Source organism: Macrobrachium nipponense, chromosome 5, assembly GCF_015104395.2.
Source record: "Macrobrachium nipponense isolate FS-2020 chromosome 5, ASM1510439v2, whole genome shotgun sequence".
Taxonomy (NCBI): Eukaryota; Metazoa; Arthropoda; class Malacostraca; order Decapoda; family Palaemonidae; genus Macrobrachium; species Macrobrachium nipponense.
In genome coordinates this window covers 48,699,950-48,725,166 of record NC_061107.1, presented here as the reverse complement: position 1 = coordinate 48,725,166, position 25,217 = coordinate 48,699,950, and the positions used below count along the sequence as shown (strand labels likewise).

The 25,217-nt window shown below is 39.5% G+C and overlaps 1 protein-coding gene across 1 annotated transcript in view; it reads left to right on the top strand.

The window, feature by feature from the left end:
- LOC135215287 (glycosyltransferase-like domain-containing protein 1) overlaps positions 1 to 25,217 on the top strand; it is a 296,564-nt gene that overhangs the window by 107,531 nt on the left and 163,816 nt on the right. Inside the window, exon 6 of the mRNA XM_064249831.1 lies at positions 18,580 to 18,746. Coding sequence (XP_064105901.1) covers positions 18,580 to 18,746 — 167 coding nt within the window. The remainder of the gene's footprint in view (positions 1 to 18,579; positions 18,747 to 25,217) is intronic.

Below are 25,217 nucleotides of genomic sequence, written 5' to 3'. Positions count from 1 at the left end.
TCGTCGCAGGGGCGAACGGCAGCAGGGGCGTCGTCAGCAGGGGCGGCGGCAGCAGTGGGGCGTCGTCAGCAGGGCGGCAGCGGCAGGGTCGAGCGAAGTTTGGCCCTCCTATCTGCCCTTTCCTCTAGGGGCAGATCTGCAGCTCGGGGCAGGGGGTCAGTTATGGAAGGCCACTCATCGGGATCGAAGTTGATGAGGGCATTCCCGGCTACCTCTAGGAACTGTATGTGGTCAACCTCGGAAGATTGTCACCGTGGTACCCACAGTACAGTATGTAGGCATTTTGGAGGGCCAACTGAAGGATGTATTTGAGGAGCTTCTGTGTCCACCTTCTGGTTCTCCTGGCGAAGGGAATAAAATACTGGATGAGCTGATCAAAGAGATCAACTCCTCCCATGTGCCTGTTGTAGTGCCCAGTGACGGTAGGCCGCTCGATACGAAACTCCTCAAACACAACTCGGCCCTGTCGACGTGTCTTCTTCCGCTGTACGAGCTCTTCTTGGATGGGTTCATGACTCGTCGTAATCATGACGAGTCGGACACCCTTCCAACAGATTGACGAAGACAGCGCCCTTCCGCCGCCACTCTGTCTCTCCTCTTGCCAGGTGTTGCGGATGACTAGCGAACCTCTTGAGGACATTCGGGGGTGCCCCACGCACCAACCGAAGGGTACCACTGACGTGAACACCTGCTTCATACAGTTCCTGGGCCAGGGATACCGAGTTATAATAATTATCCATAATCCGGTGATATCCCTGGTTACGGAAACGTCCCACAAGATTGAATACAGTGTCACGCAGTGTGGAGAAGACCCCGGAATACACTGAAAGTCCACAACTTGATCCAGTGTTGGCCTCGGTAATAAGAAAGAATTTCACACCATATTTCTTCGGCTTCTTGGGGTTATACACTTTTATACTAAGACTTCCTTTGTAAGGCATCATCACCTCATCCAAAGGACAGGTTCTTTCCAGGAATCACGAGATTACTACACCGATCACGGATATAATCCAACACTGGACGCCACTAAAATGAGGCGATCACTGTTATTCCGGGGTATGGCCCTTCGGTTGAAGGCGTTGAAGTACCTGTCCAACGCCAGGAAATTATCAGGGACATAACGCCAGGCACATTTAGGCATACATAAAAATAATTTCTCCTCCAATATTGCCTGACGTCGGAAGCAGGTGTCATACCAAAATAAATGTGCAGCCCAAAAAATGCGCCATGTCAATGAGGTTGCAACCCCGCCAGTAATACGACAAGGTCGTCCTCAGCTCATACCGGCAGTACCGAGTGTAGTCCACTGTCTCGTGTACCAGGTATTCCAGCAGTTCCGTGTCAGGAAAAGCTGGATGAACCCAAAACAGTCAGGGGTACTGGTACGGTGATCCCAGGGGTTGCCGTGAAGGGGTGCATGTTAGGAGGGGTGGGGTCCTCCGTCCACCCCTCGTCACTCTCCGATGACCGACCTTCACCTTGGCTGGCGCAACGAGCCGACCTTCTACGTGCCTGTGCACGCGCACGGGTGCGGGCACGATATTGCACTCTACCCTCCCTCCCCCGTTGGCCCATCACCCTCACTTAGGCCTTCACTTTCTGTATCGTCCTCTGCGATAAAACTTGACCCCGTATCCCCATCCTCCCCTCCTCAGATTCCCCCTCGTACGCACTGAACCCACTGAATTCGAGCTCACTTTCGGGATGTGAGCTTCGAACGGACATTGGGGGCATATATTCATCCTCACTTTCATCGGGACTGATGTCCTCATCACTTGATGACCATCCGCCATCAAATGAGGACTTGCGGGAAGGACGCCCACATGCTTCCTAGGGGTAACCAAAGGCATACGCTGTGTCCTAAAACACTTTCAGCCACACGTGGCCGCACAGAACGGCCTTGAGGTTGCGGGGTCATGCTGGGTGCTTGGCCCCCTCGCCAGCATCCAGGTCCAAAACTCGCCTTACACGATCCCTTCCAACGGGTAAAACGCGCCTTTCGCGGTCCACACGTCGTTGAGACATATCTAGGAATGTCCTGTAGCAACACAAATGCTCTAAGTCTCGCACAAGTCCAGAAAAACACGCTTCTGACGAAAGATCGCTCTCGGATGATGCGCTACTGATGCTGGCTGGAGCGAGAAGAAGGGATATCGCGCATGTGCACTTGGGTCACGCTTCAAAACAAAACAAGGCCTTGATCCGTGAACTCCCAGCATCCCCCAAGGCGCGTGATTCAAAATTTAGGCTGGTAGGCCTATAAGTATTTTTCCGCGAATTTTAAAAAAAACTTTTGTATGTCGACGTAAAATACGTCCAGTCGGCACCCGAGAGACAAAAAATGTCGACGTAAAATACGTCCAGTCGGCATTTAAGGGTTAAGGACATGTTTGCAAAGGGGAAAGATATAAAAAATTTTGTTGAGTTATCAACCCAACAAAGAAGTTGTAATCCATGTCTCCAATATGTTTAATGACAATGTCACATTTAACTTCAGTCAAATTTTAAGAAATGCCAGAAACAAATTTTTTTGAACAGATTTATTGTACGACAGGGTCTCAAGCTGGTCCTAGTGCCAGTAAAAATGAAGAGAAATAACCCCAGATAGGTCCTTGATACCTGAAGTCCTTCTGGAGGGAGATTCCCCTTCCAAACAATAACCTCTCCCCCTCCCTCTCCCCTCCTCTCCATCTTCCATATGCTAACAGATGTTTTCCTTAAGGGTAAGAGTGATGTTAAATGTTCATTTATTGATATCATTAGTCATTTATATTTATTTCTCATTGTTTTTTTGTATGTGGAACTGTGTTTACTCCATATGAAATATATATTTTTAAAATATTTTGGGGGGTCTCGAATCCATTTATTGTATTTACATTATTCCTTATGGGAATTATTCTTTTGATTTTCATACGTTTTGGTTTTTGTTGGAGGTTCTGGAATGGATCATGTACAAAAACCGAGGTTCCACTGTATTTTATCATGAATGTTTTCATTTGCAAAATATGGTTTTGTACAGCAGCCATATGAGGAAAATAAAGTACTCATTAGGTAATATACCTTTGTTTGCAGATGTGATGAAAGGGGAAATTGAAAATAAGAAAGAATTTATAAAAGATTTAAAGCATAATGGAGACATAAAACTTGAACAAACAAAGACAAAGAGGGAATAAAACAAGCAAGGGAGCTGTTACAAAGACAATTCCCTTCCACTACTACTACTACTAATAAGAGCATGCAATACCTTTGCCTAGTTTTCAATCAACATAGGCTAGGTTGGATGAATGGCGAGTACCCACATGATAGTTGAAGGTATATTTGGTGTTTGAAGTAGTTTAAAAATAGGCAGTTCTCAATTACAAAACCAAGGTATTAAAACTATGCTATAATTATTTACAGAAATCAAGATGAATATATTTACAAATATTGTCATTGTACATTAATGAATAAATAATCTGTATATAGTAATGACATATATTTTAATGACTAGATAACAGGTTTTTGATGTAGGAAAAACCTATTTTTGGTAGTTGCTGTTGAGTCCTCAAAGGAGTTACCCCTCCCTGGTGTGTGCCAGTGCCCCAAGGTGATCAGACTAATACGTATTAAAGAAATATCTTTTAGCTGGGTATTATGCCATAATGATAAACACTATGACAAATGTTAGAGTATAATGGACTCAAAAGACAAGAAAGCATTTTTTCTTCAGCGAAAGCTGTACCCAGTTTTCCTGTGTTTAAACCTGTAGAAGTGACTATGTATTGTGCATGCGCATCGGCCATCTTGTTTTATGTTGAGGTCGGCAAAAGACAACAATCATTACTCTGTTGGTCAACCTTACACCAAATCCCATGGTTTTTCGTCAGAGAAGTGGGGGGGTTTTGAGGAATCAACAGCGACTACCAAAAATAGGTTTTTCTTATGTCAAAACCTGTTTTTTGATAGCGTAGTCGCTGCTTCGTCCTCAAAGGAGCATTACAAAGAAATTGGCAGGTGACAAAAAATTTAAGCTCACTCATTTTCATCCCAAATATCTCAAAGTTTTCAGATTAAAACATTTCAGGTCCAATGTCAAGCCACTAGTTTCACTTAATAAGATAAGGAAAACACATAGGATATACTTTTAGCATAAAGTTCTATGGTGACTTACCTAAGTATGCTGGGTATGGTTGCGACCTTTACGCACCTTCCCCAGCAATAGTCAACATACCCACCCGTTAGGGAGACCCCTGGTTTTCTGTCGTGGCGCCTATGGGGTCAAGGCTAACCATACCACCTACTGATACACAGTGCATTCAAATTTGTTTCAGTTCATGGCAGTAGTGTTTTACGAATACTGACTCTGATGACCACCCAGTACATTCAGAAACTTCTTCAAATGATACATTTCTGAAAAAGCCAATGATGTACTTACTTTCCTAATATCATGGGATCTAGGAAAGGAATGTGGGTTAGCCTTTTTAATGAGGGAGACTAAAATTGTTCTTAGCCCGTGTAGAGAGATTGGTTTGTTCGGGCTAGGATGTAGGAAAATTGGACCTTCTGAAACATTTTCCGTGACATCTTGGTAATCCTTAAGTGCTTGAACTGGGCATAATGTTTTGTGTGCTAAACTGAGTTGTCTTATAAGAATAGGAGATTTCCTCTAAAGGATTTCAATCGTGGCCAGGAATGATGGCCCAGGGGATAACAGTAACTGGTTATCAGTAGTTTGTGTGATATGTTGTCCCCATCTAAGAGAGCCCAATTCACTAATACGTGCTCCTGATGCTAATGCTACCAGGAAGATTGCTTTTTGAAGCATGCATGTGGTGGTTACATTAGGTCTGTTGAATTGAGGAGTACATAAAAGTTTGAGTACCTTATTCAGGGACCAAGTAATTGGAAGTCTTTCGGGAGTGGGTCTCTGTAAAGAAAAAGACTGCAGAAGGGAAGTGACAACTTCTTTGTTGGAATCAATCCCAAATCCATAAAGCAAGGGTTCTGTTAATGCAGCCTTGTATGTTATAATTGTTGTAACTGCAAGATGTTTATATTCTAGGAGGTGTATAAGAAAATTCTTTAGTGTTTCTATAGAAATCTCAATTGGGCTCTCACTCTTGATATAATCTAACCATATTCTCCATACAGACTGGCATTGCTGGATAGATGATATCCGTAGTTTTTGCACTAGGTACCTAGCAGTATTGGGTGAGTAGTTTTCACGGTAGATTATATTTTAAAAAATCCTCATGTGAAGGTCTTGGCTTAGAAAGGAGGATGTGTAAACGACTTTCCCTCCTACTTTCTGGGATAGTATAGTGGATGGTAATGGGATTGACCTCTTTGCCTGCTGCTGAAGTAGTAGGAACCAATGGCTGGTTGGCCAATTTGGGGCTATTAGGTAAGCTATTCCTTTGAAGGTTAGGAGCTTGTTCAAAACCTTCGAAATCTGAGACAATGGAGGGAAAAGATAAATCGTCTTCCAGTTGTTCCAGTCCTGCAGGAAAGCATCTCTCACTATTGCTTGATTGTCTACATTCAGAGACACATATACTGGGAGTTTGTGATTATCTTAGTGGCAAACAGGTCCACTTCGGTTGTGGAAGTAGGTCGTATATTATGTATTTGAAAGGAGTGGTTGTCCAATGACCGCTCTGTTGAGGCTGTCATGTTCCTTGACAAAGAGTCTGCTATTACATTGAGCGACCCTGTAAGGTGAGTTGCAGACAAATGCCACTTCTTTTCCTGTGCCATCCAAAGAATGACTGACATTACCATATTGAGAGGAGGTGAGCGTGATCCCATTTTTTTTATGCAAGACATTGCAGTCGTATTGTCTAGGACCAGCAGAATGTGTCTGTTCATGAGGTTTGAGTTTCTTTAGATACAAAAAAAAGACAGCCATCAGCTCTAGGAAATTGATATGACAATTCCTTAGAGTAGCTGACCACCTCCCTGCTACCTGACGATCCTCCCAATGTCCTCCCCAACCTGTCAACGAGGCATCTGTGTATATTGTTACTTTTACAGATGGAGGAGTCAGGGTGACCTGTTTTGCCAGAGATTCTTTCCATGTCCATGGCCGAAGTACAGTAGTACCTCAGGTTACGAAATTAATCAGTTCCGAAGCGGCCTTCGTAACCTGATTTTTTCATATCTAGAACTACGTTTTACATGTAAATTGCCTAATTCGTTCCAAGCCCTACAAAAACACCTCAGTAAATTTTATAATGAAGCTAAATTGACCAATAAACAATGAAATACAACAATTTGGACCATTCATTACCTAACATAACCATGACTGTACCTGTAAATAAAGCGTGTGTGTGTGTGTATATATATATATATATATATATATATATATATATATATATATATATATATATATATATATGTGTTATTATATATATATACAGTGGTACCTCGAGATACGAAATTAATCCGTTCCAAGACGGCCTTCGTATTATGAGTTTTTCGTATCTTGGAACACATTTTACATGTAAAATAGCTAATCCGTTCCAAGCCCTCCAAAAACACCCCAGTAAATTATATTTCCAGGCCTAAAACACATGTTCTAGGGTTACGACGGAAGAAATATGTCTCCAAAAAGGCAAAATACTGTACATACTTGAGTAATATTCAACTGCATGTAATGTTCAACCCCATTTTTACTGCATATATTAGGACTTTAGCATATGTCCCCTAGCAATAAGCCTAGCCTGTTAGCGGTTGCTACTGTAGCCTAGTCTATGATTCTGACATCTAAACCTAAGAGCTAAAAGCTTATAATATGCCAATAAAATGTATAAATAATCAGTATGTACTCATTTCAAATAATTATTAATTAATCATTAACTATAATACACAAACAAAGAAAAAACAAACCTTCCAATCGATTGTTTACATTCTTACGAGTATCGAACGAGCGCCAAGCAATCATTTTTCCTAGCACACAGTAAGCCATAAATTGTCATTAATATCTCTCTTCAACTAATGAAACCACCAAACAGTATAATAACCATTCATTTCTATTCTTTATTCTATCTTTACCTAATGGAGATACCGAGTTACTGACAGCTGTAATGAAACATACGTAATACGTAACGTAATAATAAAACAGAAGAAGAATTCTAAAAAATACCTATTTGTTGGCAGACTGATTTATTTTATATTTTCTGATATCTAATTCACAATTTTTTTTATTAAATGTATTGCATGTACTCATTTCAAATAATTATTAAGTAACCATTAACTATAATAAAACAAACAAAAAAAAAAAGCTTCCAAACGTCTGTTTACATCCAGCACTTACTAGTATCGAACGATCGCCAAGCAATCACTTTTACACAGTAAGCCATAAATTTTCATTATCTCTCTTCAACTACTGAAACTACCAAACAGTATGATAACCATTCTTTTCTTTTCTTTATTATGTCTTTACCTAATGTTTTTTTTTTTTATTAAATGTATTGCATGAATAAGTTTTTCAATTTACAGCAACCTTTTACCAATAGAATATTTAAAGCACAAGGGGTAGATGCTGACCAATAGGAGAGCAGGACCTTATGGGGTGACTAGCATCAGGAACCAATGGGAGAGCGGGAGGATGGTGGCAAGTTTACTCAGTTGGCGGCGCAGGAGTTTTAAAATTGTTCTCGGTGGTCCGGGCGAATCTCGGGACTTTACAGCAACAACCTTTCGTATCTTGAAAACTTTTTGTATGTAGAGCAGTAAAATTTTTCGCATTGGCTTTCGTATCTCGAGTTTTTCGTAAGTAGAGCCTTTCATATCTTGAGGTACTACTGTGTGTGTGTATATATATATATATATATATATATATATATATATATATATATATATATATATATATATATTAGTACCTCGAGGTACGAAATTAATCCGTTCCGGGACGCCTTTCGTATCATGAGGTTTTCGTATCTTGGACCACATTTTACATGTAAAATGGCTAATCTGTTCCAAGCCCTCCAAAAAACCCCAGTAAATTTCATAATAAAGCTAAATTGACCTATAAACAATGAAATACTACAACAATTTGGACCATTCAATACGTAACTTAATAATAAAAATGCAAAACCTGTAAATAAAGTGTATATTAGTGTACAAGAAATATTATTACTGTAACGTAAAATGTGGAAGCTTACCTTTCGAGTGAGGCTATCTCCGAAAATGGCGGCAGAGGAGGAGGAGGACAAACGGCAGGTACGTACACTTAACTTTATGAAACACATAAAAAAATGTCAGAAAAACAAACTAAACTTTACAAAACACATTAACAAAACTGTAACACTTAACTTTACAAAAAACTTAAAATAAAATTTATTTTCTCTTTTTTTGATTTTAACATTTCTTTTTACTTTTTTATACTTTACGTAATTTCAATTTCTTCACCACCGAATGGATGCCAGTCCGTTTACAGAATTTTTCGAACCACCCATGAGAAGCCTTGAACTCTGGGGTTGCCGTTGATGTCCCCTCTCCGCCGTCGCCTTCGGCTTGGGCAATCGAATCGCTGAAAATAGCGCTGGCCTTCTGGCAGATTGCCGTCTCGGTTATCGTATCACCATCGATTTCTTTGTCCTCGATCCATACAAGAAGCAGCCTTTCCATTTCATTATGCACATGGCTCCTCTTGTTAGACAAAATAGTGACGCCCTTGGAAGGTGTAGCTGCTTTGATGGCTTCCTTCTGCTTAAGGATGGTGCCTATCGTCGACGGATTTCGCCGTATTCCTTAGCGATCACACTCAACCGCAAGCCAGCTTCATACTTTTTTATTATCTCCATCTTCGTCTCCATAGAAAGCATTCTCTTCTTTCTGTGAACTTCAGCAACTTTCTTGGGACCCAGGGACCCATGACTATATGTACTGTACGTAATTAAGTTACGTATGTAGTACGTATACTAATTAGGTTCTCACAACATGATAAAGTAGCACAACGAAATCACTAACGAATTTACGATACAAACGAAATCGTTGGACCGAACGAATGCCGCATGCGTACGATAAAGATTCTGGTGCGAGGTGGCCGGGGTAGGGACGCCACCACGTAAGTACGTATAAGATGCATGATGGGAGGGATGCTGTCCAATAGGAGAGAAGGATCTCATGGCTTGGCTAGCATCAGGAACCAATGGGTGAGCAGGAGGATGGTGGCGAGTCTACTAGAACTAAGATGGCGGCGCGGCGCGAGTTTCAAAATTGTTATAGGTGAATTTTCCGTGAATAATGCAGGGAAATGTTCCTGAGAGAAATCTGTGAATGTGTGACTCCACGAATCCGGAGAACGCGAATACGGGCGGTCCACTGGTTATATATATATATATATATATATATATATATATATATATATATATATATATATATATATATATATATATATATATATATATATATATATATATATGTGTGTGTGTGTGTGTGTGTAACTGAATCACGAAAGTTAGGAACGTGATAAATCCATAAATAAAGATATATGCCACGAAGGAAAAATAAACGATTGAGTAACTGCGAGACCTTTCGACGTTTCCACGTCCTTTACTGAGCAGAACTGACATACATGGGACAAAAGACAAAACAAGAAGATTCGTATAACTGACAGATGGGGATTATAAAGAGATTAGTACCTAGAATCCGACACACCTGGAAGAGAGTAACCTTCCCAAACAAGCATAAACAATGGGTGCGATTAAAAGTTTAAGATAAACATCTCAGATACAAGGACAAGACAATTAAAGAATTATAGGTGACATCTGTTCAGAACTTTGGTAAACAAAACCCTGTTCACAATACATATTCACAATACGTACAGGTTAGACATACATTACAATGAAGATAACTCAAAGGCAACTAATTTTTATTTAAGTCTGTAATTATATCTTTGAGGTCATTCTTAAACATGTTACAAATACAAGAGTGTAAATGAAAAAGGCCACGACTAACATTGAAATTACAATGAAAAGTAAGTTGTATTAAAGCAGATTCTAAAAGATTTCGTGATAAGACATCTCTTGACTTTGCAATTACTGAACTACCAACCCAATTTATTTGGTGGTTGTTTTCACTTAAATGAATGAATATTGCATTAGATGTTTGTCCAGTTTTTACAGAATATTTAGGCTGGCTTAGCCTTACTTCTAGGCCCTTGCTAGACTGTCCGAGATAAAATGAGGGACAATCCATACATGGAATTTTATATATTATGTGGTTGCTTTCTCTGGGGCTATTTTTTATTAACACTCCTTTTAGTGTGTTATTATACGAGAAAACAAGGTTGACATTAAAAGCTTTTAACAATGATTTAATGGTTTCAAATCCGTTAAAAAAAGGCAAACTGAGAATGTTCTTAAACAAATTTTCTTTCTTTCATATATATATATATATATATATATATATATATATATATATATATATATATTATATATATATATATATATATATATATATTTATATGTATGTATGTATATATAAGAAATGTGATAAAGAATATTCTTTTATTTTAATGTAAGCTAATATATAAGAATTATTTAGTTATTAAAATATGTCATTACTATATACAGATTATTTATTCACTAATGTACAAAGTCAATATTTGTAAGTATATTTATATTTATTTCTGTAAATAATTATAACATAGCTTTAATACCTTAGTTGACTGCCAATAAAAATAATGCAATGCCAAGTGTAAACAAGTTGAAAAGTATAGGATATTTGATTCATCCTACGAATGATATTGTAGAAATCTGCCAGATATGTAAGAGATCGTTTAGAAAATCAATAGTGGGAATGTTTTTATCAGGGCAGGTGGGTCTCCCCACCTACCGGATGGAGTTACTTCCTAACCACCTTGTTCAAGAATTTTAACGGCCTTGTTCCAGCTTCGTCGTAAGTAATTCCTATTGTAAAGGAGTAAGGCTTTGTATGTTGTGTAGGAACAAAAATAAGCTCTGCTTTTGTCGGTTTAAGAATTTAAACTTTTGTATAGTGAAGCTACTTTTAGTGTGACTGTGCTTCTAATCAATTTAATGGCTGAATCATATTGAATTTACCTCCATTAGCTACTCAGTCATCGTTATTAAAATTTTTACCATATTTCAGATCTTCATGAAGTTTAGGTGTGTAATGAGTTCTACTCTGTCTTCTAATTTTTTTTTATTGGAATTGTCATTTGATACAGGTCTTCATGTATGGCCTTTTTTTGTGATTACCATTCCTCTATTGCCTTTTATACTACTACTCTTGATTGCACCCATCACATCTTCACATGCTCATACCATCTCGGTCTTTGAGATATCCCCATCTTTTCAAGCCCCATCTATAGCTGACTTCACATTTCAGCTGTTCACTCAAGCCTGACATCCTCATAAATAGTACACTGATCACAGATAATGCTTTTCTAGGAATGGTAAGATGGCATATATTTATTCATACACCATGGGTAGTACAGTGCTCCCCCACTTTTACATGGGAATAGGTTCCAGAACCTGCTGTGGAAATGCAAAAATCCCCTCTAAAATGCTTAAAACTGGCTTATAACTGCCAAATACCCAGTACCCCATAAACTAAAATTCTTATAACTGTCTATTTTAACATTCCATTGCTTAGTGGTAATTCAAACAAAACTACACCTTAAATTATCATACTATAAAATTTAATATTATTTCAAACAAAAATACACCCCAAACCTTCATCCCAAAACATCCTAAGATATCTAAGATTAGTACCCTTTTACAACTATTACTCTTAAGTATATATGCTTTTAACAATGATTTACTCATTTTTTAATATTAATATTTATGTAAACTGCAAAATATCTATAAAATGTTAAATACAAATTAAATAAATCTTTAATACAAATTAAATAAAAATTTAATACAAATTAAATAAATATGTCTTACAGAATGTTTGATAACTAATCAAGTTTCCCCTTTACTGTATACATAAGCAGTTTTCTCATTCCAGTTAGCCCCAGATTGAACATCAGTCGGTTTACTCTCTCTCTCTCTCTCTCTCTCTCTCTCTCTCTCTCTCTCTCTCTCTCTCTCTCTCTCTCTCTCTCTCTCTCTCTTTAATGGTAATTTAAGGTGTATTTGAAATTATATACTATAAAATTTCTAGACAAAGTAGTTATGTATCTATTAGGCACATTATAGGTTGGGCCCTGGACTGAGCATAATAGGTGTATAATTCTCTCTCTCTCTCTCTCTCTCTCTCTCTCTCTCTCTCTCTCTCTCTCTCTCTACGGGTAATGTAAGATGTATTTGAAATTATATTACTATGAAGTGTTTTATGATAAAGTTTATTGTCCAATATTTAAAATATTTGCTAATTATTTTTATTTTATTTTAAAAGTCTGCTTTTCTTCTTTCCTACTGTTATCCCTACATTAAAGGGTCGGTTGACTGATGCACCTTCTCCACTTCCTTCTAGCAAAGACATCATCCTCCTACAAACCTCTTCTCTCCATTCCTTCACTTTATCTCACAATCTAATTCTCAGTCTCCCTCTCGATCTTCTTCCTTTAACAGGTTCCTCCAAAACCCTCTTCACTCCCTCCTCATCATCCATCCCCAGCACATGCCCATACCATCTCAATTGTGACACTCTTATCACCTCTGTAATTTACTAAGCCTGCCCCTCTTATTTCATCATTTTCCAATCTCTCAAGCAGCAAAAGTATTCCCATAATCCACCTTAGTGTTCTCATCTCTGTTCTCTGAAGCTTTACTTCAGCTTTTCTTCCTAGAGCTGTTAAATATAAAAACACAGTTTTTATATTTAAAGAAGGAAGTTCGGAGGTCGCCAGCCAGCATTGATACGCTAAGTACGGGCATTAATGTATTTCCAAAGTACTTTTGTAAAACAATAAACAAAGGGGAGCACACAGAGAGCAAATAAATTAGTTATTAACTAAAATTAACTTCGTTTAACTGTTGATCAATGAAGCTGCAGAAGGCTTCTTTTGGAGTGGAGTTGAACAATTTGTGGAGGTTTTCATCAAAAATATTCTTTCACACCCTGGAAGAGAAATTTACGACAATTAATCAGTAGCTAACATGCATGGATTCCTTAATCCACTTAACCACTCAATTACATTGCACTATAACTTATACAGATTATTTATACTAGTTGATGTCATGATGAAGTGGTAGCCAAATCTTTTATATTTATTTAATTACAGTTAGAAACAGCATATATACAGTAAGATAGGCTTAAACATTATCGAATGAAAATTAACACACTATCATAGGGTGAGGGGATCGAGATGGAGGCAAATGCCATGCGGTTACGACCAGGATGGAACAAAGGACACTAGGAACAAAGGTTTGATAAGTAGGATTTCTTTCTATATGGATAGGAAGGAAGGATGGGATGTTATCATGGGGAAGGTGGAAGGATAGGTGAGGATATGAGGTTCTCATACAACAGACACCTTACCTTGTTGAGAGAGAGAGAAAGAGAGAGAGACAGTTGCCTCTCAGGGGACGGACTACACATCCACCCGGGACAAAGGTTCGTATGAGAAGCCGGGAACCTACGCCTATGACCAGCTACCTCCCTCAGGCCCTGGAAGGGAGCGGAGAGGGAGATACTGCTTGTAGACTTTCCTACTGGTCATTGACTCTCGGTCCCCTTGCCTAGTAGACTCGCATCACAATCTCCCATATGGAGGGTACCAAGTTGATGCTGTTGTCTTGCAGTGGCATCTGGAAGTAAGAGACCTCAGGGGAGAATTCGGGTATAGAATGGATGGGTATGTGGTAAGGCTCTGGGTAGGGTACCCAAGCCCCCAAGTGCTTGTGGCATTCAACATTTTCTTGCTAAGTCTCTTTTATGAGGAACAAAATGGCGGAATGGCTGTCATGAGTGATAGAGCCCATGTTTCCAATCCATACATTAACTCTGGTCTTATCACATTGCTACAGATCTTGACTTTTAGCTTGTTTGGCATTTTCTTATCACATACTACTCAGACTGCCTCTCCACTTTCCCATGTAACTTTTATCTTACCGTCAACTTCAGCCTCACATCCTTCCTCTTGGCTTAAGGTATATCCTAAGTACTATTTTAACTTTTTCACTTGTTTTATAATTGAGCCTCTTCTTTCTTGTAGTATTACTATTTTGTCTCTATCCTCCCTACTGCTTACCAAAACCTCTGTTTAATTCACATTCACCTTTAAGCTACCCCTCTCCAAAGACTCTTACCACTATCCAATCCTTCTCTGTAGGTCATCTTCATTTTCAGCAGTAATCACCAGATCATTGGCATACAAAAACTCCCACAGCTCTTCATTCCTGATCTCTTCAATCAACACAGCCATGAACAGCACAAACAGAAATGGTCTTAATGCTGAACCCTGGTGTAATCCAGTACTAACTTCAAAGTTTTTTGTTTCCCCAACTTTTGTTATTACTTTTATGCTCGTTCCATGATATATCATCTCAGCCAGCCTAATCAACTTTTCTGGGACTTTCTCTTCCTCAAACACCAAAACATTACTGCTCTTGGTATTCTATGAATGCTTTCTCTAACTCTATAAATGCCCAATAGAGCGCCTGGTTTCCCTCCAGCTTCTTTCCCTGTAGTTTTCTTACTATGAAGATGACATCTACCATCCCTCTACCTCTCATGAATCCATACTGCTGTTTCCTGATCTTTACAATCTCTTAATCTCTCATCCAGTATCCTCTAAAACTTTCAGTCCATGCTCTCTTAGTTTAATTCTCTTGTAGTTACCATAATCCATGACATCTCCCTTCTACTTGTATACATATACATATACCATTAGACTCTCCTCCCAGTCTTTTGGCATTTCTTCCTCTTCCCATATAGCTTTTAATAAATCCAGCATCCATTTCTCCCCCCCTGTACCTAGTACTTATATAATTTCAATTTGGAACTCCAATGGACCTGGTGCTCTTACACACTTGTATTTTACTTAAGGGGACCGTCCGCTATGATGTCTATTTTTTTATTTATTACGCAAAATAGATCATTTTCATATGTTTTAGATATATATAATACCTTCATCATATAAAAATTTCAAGTCATTTGAGCAAAAACTTTTAGTTTTATTAGCAAAAATTATGATTTAAAAAAAAAATAGGTAGAGATTTCTCCGCTAATATGACATCAGTTGTATTGAAAATCATACCATAAACACTTCTTTATATACGGAACAATTCTGTGTGACAGAATTTTGATTTTTTATTTTTAGTCTAGACACTCAAAAAGTTCTAAAAAAAAAAAAAAAAAGAAAGAAAGAAATAAAAATTCTGTCACACAGAATTATGGTATTTTTATTTTTATTTCGAATGATATCTTTTCTCCAAAATTGGATAATAAATAACCGAGTAATGGCTACCGACATGCGCATAAGTATGTTTTTGAGTTATGAGCTCCCAAAGATTTGCTATGTAAATTTCGCTTTTTTCTTATAAAAGTCAAAACAACATTATTATAATTACTTTATTTGTACTTTTATTGTTGATTTCTACATCAAGGATCCTGGTCCTACCCCTAAAAGTGGTATTAATACCCTCAGCGTGACACCAGCCAATGATGTTGACGGCGAGACATGAGACAATGAGGGCGCTGATAACAATGAATTTTCGTGTTTTTCTTTCAGCACACTCCTGGCCTTCGCTAATTTTGCTAGCCTTAGTTGCTGAGTAGCCTTCTTGATCTTAGGTAACTTCGGCATTGCTATAAATTCACTAAGAAGTTATAAAAACAACGTAAATAGCTAGTGACCAAACGCAAGTGACGAAGTGCATGTAACTCCTTTGATGTCTGTTGCATAACTGAGTCATTCTCTGAGTGAGAGTCTCGCGGCTCTCGCCTATAAATAGCCGCTCTGACCAGCTCTCAACTCACACTACCTTTCATTGCTACCAGATGTATGAGAATCTCAAGAAAAAGTCTGAAAAAATCCCTGTATATATGCAAAAATAAACACGCAAAAACGATTCTGTCAAACTCAGTCATACAGACGACGCAGTTACGATGACGTCATCATTTAAAAACCGCTATAGTATCTTCATTATTTGTAAAAATAATTGGCTGAAACTTCTGGAAAGCATGCACGGCATGTTTCTGCATAGATACAAGTAATAACTTGATTTTTTATTTTTCCAAGTTGACATGTCATCCGCCATAGCGGACGGTCCCCTTAATGCTCTTTGCACTTCTGTATCTCCATCACTAGTCCCTCCACCCTCTGTGCTTCCCCCATCTCCTCCCTCTCATTTTCAGTATTTAAAAGCTGTTCAAAATACTTTTTCCATCTCTTAATGTCTTCATCTCTATGCAATATATTTGTCTCTACCCAATCATGTCTCTGCCTTTTCTTCAAGTTTGAAATCTTATAGATGTCATTTTCTCCTTCTCTTGTGCCTAGTCTATCATTCAAGTGCTCCACTGCCCTTCCAATAGTCATACCTATCCTCCTCTCATCTCTCCTCTTCTCTGTACCGTTCCTCTGCACTCTGTGCATGCCTTGCTTTCCAGTCCTTAAGTGCGTTTGATTTTCTTTTAATTGATTCTTGGGCCTCTGCATTCCGCTATCACTTTTCTCCTCTTGACACTCCATATCCGCTGGTTCTTCCCAACAGTTTCTCTGCTTCCCCCACACATATTTCTCTCATGGCTGCCCAGGTATTTTCCACTCTGTTACCCTGTCCAAATTCTACATTCTCCCTTTCCAGCATTTCTCTCACAGTCACCCTAAATTGCTCTCCCTTTTCTCCTTTAAGGTGCCAAATCTTAATTCTAGATCTTTTTCATGTTTTGGGTTTCCTACCTCTCATTTTCAAATCCATCACTACCAACCTATCTTGTTTAACACGAGCTTCTCCCAAGATCACTTTGCAGTTCATCCCATTGCTTTTGTCGGCTCCTCTAACCAGGATGTAATCTATTTGGCTTTGCACTCCTCCACTTTCATAAGTTATCAAGTACTTATCTAACTTCTGAAACCATGTGTTCATACAGGCCAATTCAATACTCTGAGCCATCTCCAATACATAATCCCCATCTTCATTTCTAATTCCAAACCCATGGCCTCCATGTACTTTTTCATACCCATCTCTTCTCTCTCCCACCCTGCCATTCATGTCATCTTCTATTATTAGTTTCTCCTCCTCTGCCATTGTTCTAATGTCAGCCTCAAACTCTTGTCTAAATAATTCTTTCTCTTGCTCTTGGTACCTCATCTGAGGAGTGTATGCTGATATTATATTTACTAATGTGTCCCCTATCATTATTGGAATCTTTTCAAGCCTCTCATTTACTCTCTTTACTTCTACCACTTTTCCCTTCCAGTTGTTACTTACTATGATTCCAACTCCATTTCTTCCCTCTCATGAACCACAGTAATAGAGCTTATAACTATTTCCTATCTCTCTAGTTCCACTCCCTTTCCACATAGTTTCCTGCACACACAAAAAAGCTATCCTCCTCCCCATTACATCTGCTGCCTCCTTCAGTCTTTCTGTTAGAGTACCCATGTTCCTTGTACCTGCATTTATCTTCCACTCTTTCACTAACCTCTTTGGCCGCAGTCGTAAACCCTGTGGTACCTCTCACCCATTTATCATGCCAGTTGGGGGATTCTGACACTCTTCGCTTACAGTGGACGCCCTAGCTGCATTTGTATTCCGTACATCATCAGGCATGGTTTATTGTTTGGCAAAGGGTTTTTACGACCGCATGCCCTTTCTGTCATCAGTCACACTTATTGGTGGTGGGCCTCACCTTTGACTAAAAAGTCCACACCTACCTGCAAGGCAGCAGTGTCCACAGTTATTGGCAGTGGGACTAGCCTTTTACTAAAAATTAAGACTGCAAGGCCATAGATGTCCTTTAGTTCTCTTTAACAACATGCAGGACCTACGATGGTAGTATTCTTACACCCACGCCACAGGGGTGTTTTTCAGTATGCTTTTATTGGAAAATAAAATGAAAATAATTAGTGAATATTTTAAATATTGTACAATATGCTCTATCATCAAAAATCTCTATGCAATATCATTTCAAATGTACATCTGAGAGAGAGAGAGAGAGAGATACGCCTATGCTGCTCAGTATGGGGCCCAACCTGGAATGAACTCGATATATAAATAACTACATTATAAGTACGTACATATGCTGTAAATCATTTTTATGATAAAAACCAGTATTTAGTAACACAGTATGAAAAAATGCAGTATACATAATTAGTGAATAAAAAGTGCTGCCCTACAAAAAAAGCAAATTAGTAATAATTTTAAGAGATATGGTCCATTGAAAAACTGTGCAAATTAGTGAAAGTTCCATGAGGAAAAGTGAATAATGTGTTCCACAAAAATCTGCAGTGGAACGCAAAAATGTGAAATGCGTAAAACCGGAAGGCCACTGTACATTTGGGGAAACTTAATAAGTACTTGAAACCTATACGGTGATCATTATTTTATTAAGAAATTTATTGAAAAATTGGTAATTAAATTTTTCAACATTTTATTTGATTTTCTAAGAAATTATAGGTAAAGCAAAAGATTTTCCAATCAAATTAATTCTTCTTTTCTTTCATTTTTTCAGACCTTATTTGCCTCATCAACTTTGAATTTATGTGAGCTGATAGGATTAAGACCTGATTTGGCTAGATTACGGAAAATTTTGTATTTTCATGAGAACCAATTGGTCTATCCAGTACGGAAGCAGAAAGATAGAGACTTCCAGTATGGATATAATCAAATCTTGTCCTGGTAAGTTGATGTTGGACTGTTATTGATTTGTTTATAAGTTTTTTCTCTCTCATTTAATATTTATTAGTGTAGCTATGCATTATTGTTATTTTCCCTTGGAAACAAAAGCTGTCATTTCCTATGTATAATCACCGTTATGTGTAAATTCAACATAAGAAGTTGATATTGCAGTATAAATTATACTTGGTTAGAGTTGGAGATTAATAAAAAAAAAATTTTACTAAGGCAAAATATCATTGTAGAATGTTGGAAAATACAGTAGTTGGTATGACCGATAAAGAACCCTTTTTTGTGTTATTTTTACAATGAATAGGTGATGATGGCACGTTTGTTTCAAATTCATAAGATATCTCTAATTGCAGTGTTGTTATTATGAATAATAAGATTAACAAGGACGCAGTCACAGTTCTAGATTCTTATAGGGCATACCCAAAGGATTTGTTCTTGAATCATAGAGGTGAACCTAGAGTAAGGCAGAGTTAGAGAAGTTGAACAGCCAAGTAATGGAGGACTAAATGAAATGAATGAAAATTGAAGGGCTGAAAGCAATTCAGTTGGCACTGATGATAGGTACAGCAAAGAATCTTCAATGTCATCTGTATTGTGCTTTTCCTGTAAGATGCACTGTTAATGGCATCATCTTATGAGTACTGTATGTATAACATTTGTATAGACCTGTTAATTGGATTTACATGTACTCTATTTTCTTTGCACATAATTTATCCAGAATTAATTCTGTAACTTTTTAAGAGCTGTCAGATTGGTGGAACTGCATGGAGTTTGGAATGGAAAAGCTTAGAAAGGGTGAAAGAACAAAAGAACATAACCTTCTTGTTTATCTGTTTTGCCAATCTTCTGTTCTTACAATTTTGTTCTTTAGTTTACTTCTCTTTTCTAAACTTGTATCATTTACTTTATGACAACATAATTTGCTTCAAATTTTATACAATTTTGTAATTAGTAAGTTTGAGTATCCTCAGAAGGCTTTTAACACACTACCTGGTTATAAGTCCAGGTCTGCTTACATGCATAATGTTTTTGTCAGTTTTCTCTGTACGTTGCAATGTAACAACTAATTCTTTTTTATATTTTATTTAAGAAAGTCATTTATTTTATCAAAACCCCATTAATCATATGCTATGTAACTGAGATTCCAAGGCACAGAAATTCCATTCTCAGAGGAATTTATTTCTGATGATAGAAATTCATTTCTTGATGTAATGTGGTTTGGATCCCACAATAAGCTGTAGGTCCTGTTTCTAGGTGAGCAATTGGTTCCTAGCCACGTAAAAATATCTAATCCTTCGGGCCAGTCCTAGGAGAGCTGTTAATCAGCTCAGTGGTCTGGTAAAACTAAGATATGCCTAACTTTTCACTGGGCTCAATCTGCCAAGATTAAGAAAAAAGGGATTTTGACGAAGGAAAAATCTATTTCTGGGCGATGGGTTCGTGTCGCCCTGTGAAATAATCCTTAACTTCATTATTTCTAGGGTAAATAACCTAATAAATACCAGAGAAAAAATAAATTCAAGAAGATGTCAGTATAACTGACTCGCTCACTCTATAAAAGAAGTGTCGGTATGGTAACGGGCGAGTGAGACCACTACCACAAACCTTTTGCCACTTAGAACTTCCCACATCAAAATCTCCCACCTGAGAGAGCCAATCCTAAAGGAGGATGCGTCTGCTACTACTACTACTAATACCCACGCCAAGCGGAGTGCAGCGCCTCTAGTGGTCATCCTTTTCTAAAGATGTCCATCTTGGACTGCAGGGTGGGTAATAAGGGTGGGTTTCACAGGGCGACACAAACCCATCGCCCAGAAATAGATTTTTCCTTCGTCAAAATCCCTTTTCTGGGCTCAGTTCGTGTCGCCCTGTGAAATAGTACCAGAGAAACAGCACAAGATGACAATGGAGGGTCTTAATGAAACAATAAAATAAAATAAAAGTATAATATAAGTGAATAAAAAGTCATGATACAAAAATTATAATATAAAGGTACTTAAAACTAGCTTAATATAAATAAAAAAGGGTAAAGCATAGCTTAATATTATGGTATCAAAACAAATTCTCAAGAAGATTCACTAAAACTAGATTAATATATACAAAATATACAAAAGTTATTGTGTTCTACCCTAGCATAAAAATAAGGGTAGAAACACTGAAGCACATTTATATGCACAGTTATGTGGATGTCCCTAGCAAAAAAATAAGGGACATTCCACCAATATATCATCCTAGCAGCTAAGATAGAGGACCATGTAGAGGGGGGGGGGGGGCATACGGTAGGGTGAGACATGTTAGACAAGGTAGGTAGAAAGGAGACCTGAATCTTCAACTATAACTACTGTGCAGAGTCAGGGGAAAACTGTTTCCCGCTGCCACTGCTGAAAAATTTTATAAAGGATTCCAAGGACTTCAGGTAATGACGCTTGAAGACTGTCGGTGATTTTCCATCCAGTATATTTCTTAAGATCATCAAAATTCATATGTTGGAAATAATTAATAGAGGTAGCTACTGCCCTGATATGTGCTTTTGGGAATGATTCAGGATTGGCTTGTTTAATGAAGTAAAGGATCTGCTGTCTGATTCCTTTTACTGATAAGGTGCCACCTCTTTCTCTCATAAAGAGAGGACCTGAGGATCTAGAGGATGTCCGAGACAGAAAGGCTCTTAAGGTCATTACTGGACAGAGAGAGGGATCTTGGGGAAGAGGAATGACTTTCCAAGGTGCCCACTTGCTAGAGGATCCTCATTTTTAGCTAAAAAACTGCGATCCGGGGAAAAACAAAACTTCTCCTAAGGGAGAAATTCACATGACCCGTATCTCTGGATAGAGCCGACAGTTCTGAAATTCTGGCCCCTGAGGCCAGGCTTAGTAAAATTAGCGTCTTTCTAAGTAACATTATAAATGTGCAAGTCGAGTTGTCAGTGTCGGAGGCTAGCTTGAGGATGTCATTTAAAAACCATGAAACTGATGTAGGTCTCTCAGAAGGTCTAAGTCTAGCACAGGCTTTGGGAATAGACGTAAAGTAAGATTCTGATAAGTCTATTTGAAAACCCAACTGAAAGATTTTCTTCAAAGCTGATTTATTAGTGGTAATAGTGGTAGCTGCTAGACCTTTCTCAAACAAAGACCTGAAAAAGGATATAGCTAAGTTAACTGTCATGGTTGTAGTGTCTGTTTCCTTCAGGAAAGATGCTAACTTTTTGACAGCAGAATCATATTGTCTTAGAGTTGATTCCTTCTTATCTGATTCTAGGAAGAGGATGTTTTGGGGATCAATATCTGCATCTTTTTTAGCCACAAACTTCATGAAGTCCATAAAGTTAGGGTCCTGAGAATTCCTGAGGAAGCGAACACAGTCCTCATTTGTACTGATTGAGACAGTTTGGGATTGGGAATCCATCGAGGTCGGAGGCCCAATTCCAGTGGCAAGGGGCACCAATTGCTCTTTGGCCAATCTGGAGCTACAAGAGCTACTTGTCCTTTGAAAGCCCTGAGTTTGTTCAGAACTTTCAAGAGAAGATTCACTGGAGGAAAGATGTAGATCCTTCTCCACTGATTCCAGTCTATTGACAAGGCGTCCATGGCATAGGCCAGAGGGTCCAGGTTGGGGGCCACATAGCAAGGGAGCTTGTGGTTCGCTTGTGAGGCGAATAGATCTACCTGGAGATCTGGTACACTCCGGCATATCCACTGGAACGACTTGACGTCCAGAGACCACTCTGATTCCAGAGGAACTGAACGGGACAAGGCCTCCGCTATTACATTCCTTACCCCTGCTAAATGGGTGGATGATAGATGCCATTTGTACCTGTTTGCTAAGGAAAAAATGGCTATCATGACATGGTTCACATGCTTGGATTTGGATCCCCCCTCTGTTGATGCAGTTGTACTACTTACTGCACTGTCCCCCCAAAACCTAGCCTTAGATGAGAACTTCTTTGGGGGAAGGAGCTTCTTTAGGGTAAGAAATACTGCCATTGCTTCCAGAACATTTATGTGGAGCTGGCGGAACTGAGTGGACCAAGTCCCCTGAACTTTCTTGAATTGAGAGTATCCTCCCCAACCGGTTAGGGAGGCGTCTGTGTGAATAGTTAACGCCGGAGGAGGATATTGAAGGGGAACTGACTTGGACAGATTCTTTACCTTCGCCCATGGACGAAGTTGGTTGCGAAGGATTTGTGGAATCACTGACAACTTGTCTCGAGATTTGACATTTGCTCTTGAGCGCCAAACTCGATTTATATCTTTCAGTCTTGCCTTCAAAAGGACGTCTGTCACTGAGGCAAACTGGAGGGAACCTAGGATTCTTTCCTGGTTTCTCCTTGAAGCTTGCTTGTTGTTGAGGAATTGCCTCACTGACTTGGCTATTTCTTTTCTTTTGATCACCGGAATTGACAGATTGTGAGAGGATAAATCCCATTGGATGCCTAGCCACTGAAAACGAGTCTCCGGAGTGAATCGGATTTTGATTTTGTGTTTATCTGGAACCCCAGATATTCCAGGAATTGAATTACCTTCTCTGTGGCTCTGAGGCATTCCTCGACAGTTGGTGCCCAAATCAGCCAATCGTCGAGGTACGCTACTACCATTATCCCTTGTGATCTCAGTTGTTGAATACTACTACTACTTTCCGCTATTTTTGTGAATACCCTGGGGGCTACATTCAGTCCGAAGGGCATCACTTTGAAAGAGAATGCCTGGTCTCCTAGGTTGAAACCTAGGTATGGGCGGAAGTGTCTCGCGATAGGGATATGATAGTATGCGTATGTAAGATCGATAGAGGTGGTGACAGCCCCACGGGGAAGTAAGGTCCGTACCTGCGAGATGGTCAGCATTTTGAACTTGTCGCAGCGAATGAAAATTTAGCTGGGACAGTCTAAGATTATTCTTCTTTTTGAAGAAGACCTTCTTTGGCACGCTGAACAAGCGCCCTTGAAATTTTAGATGCCTGACTCTCGACACAACTCCTTTCTGAAGGAGCTCCTCTGCATAATCTGCCAATTCCTTTGATGGTAGTTGAAGAAATGATTTGGTTGGTGGAGGATCTTTGATCCAACTCCAACCTAGTCCATTGGACATGATGCTCTGTGCCCATTTGCTGAACCCCCACCTGTGACGGAAGAGGAACAGCCTCCCTCCTACCTGGGGAGCCTCACTGCTGCTGTGTGGGATGGCCTCCACGTCCCCCTCTGAAGTGCTTACCTCTGTTGGTAGCCCTTCCCGAACCTCGCTGGCGAAAGTTACCTCTCGCCCTGCTTCCCCTTGAGAACCTATTGAAGGTAGGGAAAGCCTGGCTTTCAAACATGGGATTGAAAGCTGGGGAGACGGTGTACGAGGTCGAGGGTTGGTTCTGGGGGGATAGCAAGAGGATAGGTTGGCTCTGACCTTTCGATGTCGAAGGCTGACCCGGTTGGGTAACTGGGACGGCCTGGACGAAGTGCTGCTGCTGCTGGTGCTTCTGGTATGGTTGGAACCTCTTGGTTTTCTTGAGTTTCTTACCAGAAGAGGGAGGGTTCTCCTGCTTCCTCTTGGTTGAGATACCCCACCGAGCTCTAAGGCTTTGGTTAAGCCTTGAAGCTTCGTGGTGCACCTCATTCACAGAAGACTCTGGGAACAGGTCCGCACCCCACATGTTGGAAGCAAGAAGTCTATTCGGTTCGTGGCGAATGGTAGCTTCTTGCAACACATGCTTACAGCAGTTTCTTCTGGCCATGAAAAAGTCATAAGCATCTGCTTGTACTGATTGTAGTTGGGACTTAGCCAAGATCTTAAATAGAGGCTCCGTACCACACGAGAGAGCAGCCATCTCAGTTATGACTAGGGAGTTGAGTGATCTCCCTAGCCTAGTCCTCGCGTCAAATTCTGCCTGAATGAGGCTATCAGGCAGTCTAGGTAGCTTCTCACCGAACTGATCCATGGCACAGTCCGGTTTCAGCTTTCCTACCGTGAAAGTAGCCGGTAGGTTCTCCCAAAGTTCTCCAAACGCAGGGAAGAGAGGAGATGTGGGCTCTGCTTCCCTGAGCTGTGGAATGGGTTCATCCTTCAAAACAGCATGAAGGGTCGTCTCCACCATCTTTGTCGTAAAGGGGAGTGAAGCCTCCTCCTCGGTGGCAAAAATGGTGAAGGGACTCTTGAAGGCCTGGAGTTTGGTATTAGAGCAATCCCAATCCTCCAGACAGTGAACCCACTCCCTCTGGGCATGGTCTCTAGTATACAGGACAGTCTCCCTAGGGATCTTGTCTTCCCTATTGAGAGCTGTCTCTGTTAGCCTGGCATATCCTATAAAAGCTGTGTCAGTCCAGGAGGGTAGAACTCAAAGTCCTCGATCCTTCTTGTTCCACACTCCGGTATTGAAATCATACCATCCTTGAAGGGAGCATAAGCTGCTACCCTCCAAGGATTGTTCATAGAGAATGCCGGAAGAGAATCATGAGGAGGTAACTGGACCAGACCAGTA